The sequence below is a fragment of the Monopterus albus genome, unplaced genomic scaffold (assembly GCF_001952655.1).
Source record: "Monopterus albus unplaced genomic scaffold, M_albus_1.0 scaffold7.1, whole genome shotgun sequence".
Classification (NCBI taxonomy): domain Eukaryota; kingdom Metazoa; phylum Chordata; class Actinopteri; order Synbranchiformes; family Synbranchidae; genus Monopterus; species Monopterus albus.
Window position 1 is genome coordinate 2082786 of NW_018127887.1, and position 7408 is coordinate 2090193.

At 40.8% G+C, this 7408-nt stretch overlaps 2 protein-coding genes across 3 annotated transcripts in view; both read right to left on the bottom strand.

Annotated features, from left to right (window-relative positions):
- The window catches only part of ldhbb (lactate dehydrogenase Bb), a 5066-nt gene extending 3773 nt beyond the window's left edge, over positions 1–1293 (bottom strand). Inside the window, exons 1-2 of one of the 2 annotated variants that reach the window (XM_020621449.1) lie at positions 1020–1293; positions 494–630 (exon numbers count right to left, since the gene is read on the bottom strand). In XM_020621449.1, coding sequence (XP_020477105.1) covers positions 494–630; positions 1020–1146 — 264 coding nt within the window. In that variant the 5' untranslated portion in view covers positions 1147–1293. Of the gene's footprint in view, positions 1–493; positions 631–946 lie in introns of both variants that reach the window. The other variant, XM_020621459.1, reaches the window with a different exon arrangement.
- Positions 1294–1705: 412 nt separating this feature from the next.
- Positions 1706–6856, bottom strand: tmpob (thymopoietin b). Its single transcript, XM_020621472.1, has 6 exons — positions 6196–6856; positions 5946–6063; positions 4742–4897; positions 4427–4536; positions 4198–4298; positions 1706–3712 (listed from the first exon to the last, which is right to left on the bottom strand). The coding sequence occupies exons 1-6, from the start codon at positions 6427–6429 to the stop codon at positions 3319–3321; spliced, it is 1113 nt and encodes a 370-aa protein (XP_020477128.1). The 5' UTR covers positions 6430–6856; the 3' UTR covers positions 1706–3318.
- Between the last annotated feature and the right edge of the window lie 552 nt (positions 6857–7408).

A 7408-nucleotide genomic window follows, 5' to 3' on the forward strand; every position in this document is an offset into this window, starting at 1 on the left:
CAACAGCCTGAATGAAATGTAAGAGTGGATGGCTCAGTCTCGTAAAGACACATTTCAGATCAGACAAGATGTACTTATAACTGGTCATAAATCAAATCAATTCAAAATCTGCTTACTTACTCCTGTACTTAAGTACTTGCTTTCCATACATTACATAGCCGATGTTAAAATGTATGTAAAGGGATTTCCACTGTGGAAACAATTATAAAGGTAGGCGTGCTGCTGTTACTAGTGTACAGTCAGGAAGCTGCTGCCCAGTTTCATCTGAAAAGAACCAGGTTGAACTGCTTTAGTAGAAAGTCACTGTAGGTTTTCCCTCATGGTGACAAATACGTACATTCTTCTGTCATTGCCATCATGCACTAACAAGGACAGTAGGGGGATAACACCCAAATCAGTCACCAGGAAATCAGTAATCAGTATTACCCGGCCCTGTGACAGCAACAGGCAGTGAGATAATCTGAGCAGAGGCAAAGGCAGGCGGGGGTCTTACTCTGAGCAGGATGCTGACAGCACAGGCCATGCCAACCTGGCCCACACCCACCACTGTCACTTTATTCCTTGAGGGTTCAGGAGGACCACTGAGCAGCGGGGTGATCAGCTTCTGCAGGACTGAGGCCATTTTAAATGCTGAAAGTGTCAGTGTAAGGAACAAGGGAAGAAAACAAGAGAAAGGTGTTCCTGGTCAGGCATACAGTGCATGTTGCGTTTGATGAGCAATACTGCATTCATGACATAGCATATTGCTGTCAGAGCAAAGAGATGACAAATTAAGCCTGACATTTGTCTAAGTAGCACTAATAGAAGCAGGACCTTTCTGACATCTAGATCCTTTACAAGAAAGAAAACCCCACACTGACTGAGCTCTGTCCCACACATTATCCTTCTGCAGGAGTTCACCTTGAAAAGACACACAGCCAGATACAAAAATAGCAGCAATACTTGCATTGTTCGATGATGCTCCGAGCTGTGAGGTATAAATACCACCATATAATCAACATGGCAAACTGAGTGGATACCTAAAGAGTCTTCCCACAGAGCTGCGTATCCCCTTGCACACACCACACCTCCCACTATCACTGTTTGTGCAGCTCCGACAGTTGAGGCAGAGATCCGGTCAGCTTGCAGCGGCAGCACAGAGCCCATGTGATTTGGGGCTGAACGGGAGAGCTGCGCAGAGGCCCCCCCCCGCCACCCTTTGATGCCTGCAGCCTGTTAAAGGAGTTGCTGTAATTCCTTAACACTGCTTTCCATATACTACACGTGCGCTACAGATGAACATTAACCTTGTGTCTAATAGCATGTCTTTAAACAATGATTTCTATGTCAGATTACTGAGAATATATTTCACAAATAATGGTTACTCGAATACTGAAGCACACCACAATGTATTAGCCTTTAACAACTACATTTGTGAAACTCATCTAGGACCTACACACTGATCTTATAGGTATTACTATAACATACTACTTTAAGGATGTGTGCTCACCTTCTCAATTTCACACTTGCTTGCCTTGCCCCCACAATAAACATCATGTCTGCTATCATTTTAAAACATTCCTACTTACCAACTCACTGTGGTCATTTTAAAAATGCTTTCAGAAATCCCAAAAGTACAGTATGGATGTGATAAATTAGTACAAAATGAATGCATACAATTGCCCTTAAATGATGTCCAGATAGATCTACAGAAGACTAAAGGGGGGAAAATTAACAGCCATGTTTATTTTATCACACATTGTCTACATAATCATAAATAAACAGATTAAAAATCCTTACCCACATAACCCATCATTTCTGTTGACTGTGGGAGAGCTGCCTGATGATGAATCACTTGTGTTAAGTCAGAAAGGTTCAGATTAAGATACAGTATCACTTGCGTGGATTACATATTGCTTTCAAATGTCATCTTGAAATGCACTATAAAAAACTTGAACAAGCCACTATAGAAAAATATCAAAGTAGAAACAAACATACCCCAGAAACCTTCCCACCCCCCAACTTCATCCCCAGTGGGTAAACAACCCCTTTCATAGTAAATCCATGGCCTTCATTGTTGTAATTTGCACAGGTAGAAGTAGTCAAGACTTCTGAAGAGAACAAATTGATAAATTGTCCCAAAAGGATGAAGTTTTTCCATGTCTTCTTTGTGGATATGCCATGTCTGGACACATGCAGGTAGTGAGCTGGGCTATGTGGGTGCACTGCAACAGCCAGTCCTGCATTTAGGACTGAAGGATCAGAACTGAATAAAGACAGTGAACATAAGAGAAAGCACAACAGAGCACTAAAACCCAAAGCATGTAAACTCATACGAGCACTCTGGCAGGGCTGGAAAGCCAATAATCTATGACTGAAAGCTGCATTTTTTTTTTTACTTTTCAGGTGTACTTGTCAAATGAATGATATTTAATCATCTCAAAGGCTGTTTTAGAATTTTCAGTTTGTAAATTGATGAGCTCAGGCTATTGATACACAATTTCAAATGTACAGTAAAACTACCAATCCACAGACCGTAAAAAACAAACAAACAAAAAAGAAATCATGATTACAATACAGAATAAACAAAATTATCTTGTTAGTCATAATCATAGAATCCTAAATATGATGATTCAAGAAGTGATCAGCCACCGAGAAAAAAAAAAGTTTTGTTTTTACTTGTACTTTTCCTCATGCAGTGATGTGACCTGATTACACGATGCGTCTCCTCCCAGCACAGACCACGTTAAACACTTGAACTGACCTGAGCACTGTAGAAATAATGAGTCACTACCTAAATCTATAGCTATGGAGCAAATGATAAAATTCATACAGAAACACATATAGACATTCGGGTATTAGTAGTAGCACTGCTTTGTGCTTGACAATGGGAGGGCACTAAGTGCTAACTGTGTCCAGGCACGTCACCGTCAGAAAAACACCTGGCACAGAGCGTTAGAAACTACAGCGTGGCCTTCAAAAACTAGAACCATGCATGGATAAACTGGCCTCTCCATTCTGCACTTGTTTCTAAAGACAACGGTTAAATACACACAAAGACACAAACAATTCACAGATTAAAAACATTAAGATCAGTTTCTTCTGACTGCCACAAAACAGTGTTATCCAGAAGCTACTGTTTGACTTACACCTCCCTCTTGTGGTGGGAGGAAAGCTGCAGTCTGGAGAGGAGAAAGTCTGTTCCAATTAAATCTGTGTCCACTGTCCAAGCATATAGGAGAAGAGAAGAAGTGAGGCAAGCTTGCAGCTTGAGTTGTGGTGTGCTGTAGCAGGCGGCAGGAAGGCGATGTGGGCATGGCGAAGGACTGCTGAGAGTGTTTACTTGCCAGCACTCTGTGTAGCACTGCTGCTGTTGCCGTTGCTGCTGATGCCCAGATAGGTGGCTGCGTTGTCCACAACACCCCGGAGTGGCACGATGATGCTGTCCAGGAGGCCTTTGAGGGTGCTGATCTGATCAGCATCCAGGTTCCAGTAGACATAGTAGAGTAAACCACCCACCACAGCAAGGAGGAGTAGCTTGAGCAACACAGACAGGAAGCCTCGCTGCGCTGGTGCTTTGTTTAAAGGAGTGCTGCCCGGTCGGGAGAAAGACTCAGAGTAGGAGCGGCTCTGTGTGTGGATGCTGTGCTGCAGACGGGACTCATCCAGCCAGTACTCAGTTGGTTTTACAGGTCGACCAGCTGCCCCTCGGATCGGACGCCTACAGGTTGCACTGATCACAAGAACAATAACATTACAGTTTAAAGCTAACTGGCAAAAACCTATTAACTCGAGGTCCAGTGCACTAGGTTTTTCCCAAGCTTAGTTTGCTCGGTTTGTATGGAAACAGCTGTCATATCTGATACCAAAGGCCATCCCTAAGGTACACGGGGTAAAGTTGTGGCCTCGTCTCTGTTGAGGTTACCCTTTGGCATTGGACATGGCGGCAGACAAACCCCATCTACTCAATAAGTCTGAAATGTGTCTGAAAACTTTGGATGAAGAGCAGACTAAGAGAAGTTAACCATGAATTAGAATTTCTTCTAAAATCAAATCACTATTTCCAAGATCAACTTCCAGACTACCATTTTGGTTCTGCTTTTCAAAATAAAGTTAAACATATCTTACAGAGGGCAATTCTTGTGCTTAACTGTGTGTGAGCATCTCAACACATTGGCAAACAAAAGCCAGTCATAAAAATCACCATCAATCATTCACCTGATGCCTGTTGGTGTGTTTATTTCATTGGCAAGGATATCTTCAACAACACTTTCGCTGGCTTTCTTTGGGGTCTCCTCAGTAATAATTTCCTCGACCACCTGTCAAGTGTAATAAAAAACAAACAAACAAACAACAACAACAACAACAACAACAACAACAAAAAAAACTATTTAAACAAGCTGGAAAAATCTATTACCAAGCCAGGGAATGTCAAAATGTGCCTCACCTTGGTTTGTCGTCTGCTGCTGGTCCTGACGGTAACAGGAATTTTCCCTCTGCTCCTCAGAGGCTTCTCTGCCACTGGAACTGGCTCTGGTACAGGGGTCGTAATCTCTTCTGAATATACACAGGTAATATAAACATACTAATTAGCAATTATCCTATATTTAACCAAAAAACATGTTTACTGATTTATCTGGGAAATTTTACTGAATAAATCCAAGCATGTGTTATGACATACTGACACATTAATCCCTGTTATGTCCTTTGCAAGGTACGTGAAATTTATAAAGATGACAAATAAGGTGTGGTCACAGCTCACCATCTTCCTTATCACTGTACTGGTCAGAGTTTGTGTTGCCATTCTGGTTACTTTCTGCCTTGGGGAGTGCTGTGACATTTGCAGGGGCTTCAGGCTCAGTGTGAAGCTCATCCAAAAGCTTCTGCAGCTTCTTCTCATACAACTTACGGGTAGAGGCTTAATGAGAGGACAAAGGGATGAGAGAGAGTCAAATAAATTTAACACAGTGTACTTTCAAGCTAGGAGGATCTATACTACATACACACAAATCTGAAGCGCTGCTTTGATAAACAATTACATTACATTTTTGTCATTTCACCAGTTTATTTGAATACTGAAACTCGAGCCAGGGTGAAATGCCGGTTAATACTTTTTTTTTTTAACCACTTTATCCGTATTTACATATATGCAGGCCAACAGGGGACAAGAACTTGCAGTCCAGACATATCGAAAGATAGTTCTGAAGTTCATTTTTTTAATTATAAAATGTCCTACTTGGACAGACACTGGTTCCAGTTCATAAAAAAAATACTGAATTTAAGTAATGGATTTTAGACTTCTCACATTATTGACAAGTTGATTTTTTTTTTTTTTTTACTAAAAATTGTCCCATTCCTCTACAGGATAAGCGGTATAGCTAATGGATGGACAGACATTAAAAACTGGGGCATTTTCTAATCTTTACATACAAAATATTGGGTTTCTGCAGGATTCATGAAATTTAAGATTTTTAAGGCCTGTTTAATACCACATGGATGCTACTGGGGAAAGAAAAAACCATGACAGTAGGGATAATAAGGCCTGTTTCTCAAGTACATTAGTGCATTTTGATACATACAATCACATTTTAAGTACTTCCCAGTGTTACAACTTATATAACCTTTCCCAGACACAAACTGGACCCGGATAAGATACAAAAAATTGATGAGAGGATTAGCAATATAAAAAACTAAAGCTTAATATATGAATTTTTACAAAAAGTGGTAAGTCTGTAACTGGGGCTAAGCTATTTCAGAGTAAATCAAATTTAAGACTTGTTAATACTGTCTAAGGCCTTTTTCTAAGGAAAAATTAAAACATGCTAATTGCTTTGTAACTTTGGTTTCATAAGGGGTAAATCAATTAACAAGACCAATACATAGATTTCTAAGGGTTACTCTCCAACTGAATAATCAAATTGTATATGTTGACGTGAAAACTTTGAGACTAGTCCCCAGGAACTCACCAACAATGGGTCCCGAGTCCACACCATACTTTGCCAGTTGCTGTTTCAAATCCTCATCAGTGAGATCTGTCACCTCCACCCCCTCTGTGCGAGGCTTGTCTGTCTTTTTGGTAGCTTTCTGCAGAAAAATACAAGTTCCATATCATACAAGTCACAAATCACGCATCAATCCACAACAGAGATACATAGCCTCACATAACAGTTTCCCGCAAATCAAAACCAATTAAGGTATATTCTGACAAAAACTTACTCTTCCAGATCGACTTTTGTTGGACACCACGGGGGTAGGCAACTCTTCGTCGCTGGAGAAGGTATCTGCAGGTGGACTCTTCTTGTTGTTCAGTATGGTTAGGTTCTTCAGATACAGCTGCACATACACTTCTTTTTTATGCTCTCCGCTGGGAAGTGGCACATTGTTTGCTGTGAGCTCATTCTTCAGCTTATCTTTGGTCAGAACCGACGGATCTTCGAGAAATTCTGCCATGCTTAACTTAGCTTTTTTTTAAACTGGTGTGAGGTTTCCTTATTAGCCGCTTCAGCAAACGGAAATTAGCTCGTTCAGTTAACAGCTACAAACAACAACACTGGGAACGTGACAGAATAGCGCTGTTGTCACAACACGACTGGCGCCTACCCGCTGCCAATCCAGCTAGCAAGACAGAAGCGGTTTACCAAAATAAATGCCCAGTACTGTTTGTTAGCCTAATAGCTAAAATCTTTACATGTAGCTTCGATTTTTCCTAAACAGATCCACGCGTGTGCGTCAACATGAACCTATGCAAAAAGTCAAAATTAACTAGATGTAATATCACTGAATTAGCTTAGCTTCAAACCGGTCCACTCGCTTGTCTGTCCGCTGTCGCAACAAGGCTCAACACAGCGCCGCTATTGGGTGAAACACCCCAGTAAGCTACACTTTGATTGGCTGGCTATCAAAGGCACAGGCGCAGCTGCAGCCACAAAGAAACCACAGGCTGTAACGGTTTTACATAAACCCCGTCGACGATAGTTACATACGATTGTTTCACTTAAGTAACGTGACTGACATTATTATGTTTAATAAGCAGACAAAATTTAATCTAAACAATTAATTAGAGTCGCATTAAATGACGAGAAAGCAATATTAATGGCGGCAAAATATTGCCTCCTGCAATTTCATTCTATGTAGGTATTCATTCCAATCCTATGTAATTAATAAGGGTAAGCACATAATAATAACCATGGCCATTGCCGGATTAACCTCCTATAGGGAATCTGGAGCTAAAACATGTTTGTCGATTGATATGAAACCTGCCTCTGTAACACAAGAGGGCAGCATCAGCCATATTATCAGGGTATCTGCATTTCTTGAAAGGTCCTATAAAGCACTGAATTTGGTTTTCTAAAAAAGGCTCTTGGAAAGTTTTAAGTTTTAAAAGTCACTGACAAAACTCAAATCATTTCTCTTGTTTGTTGTCATCAGC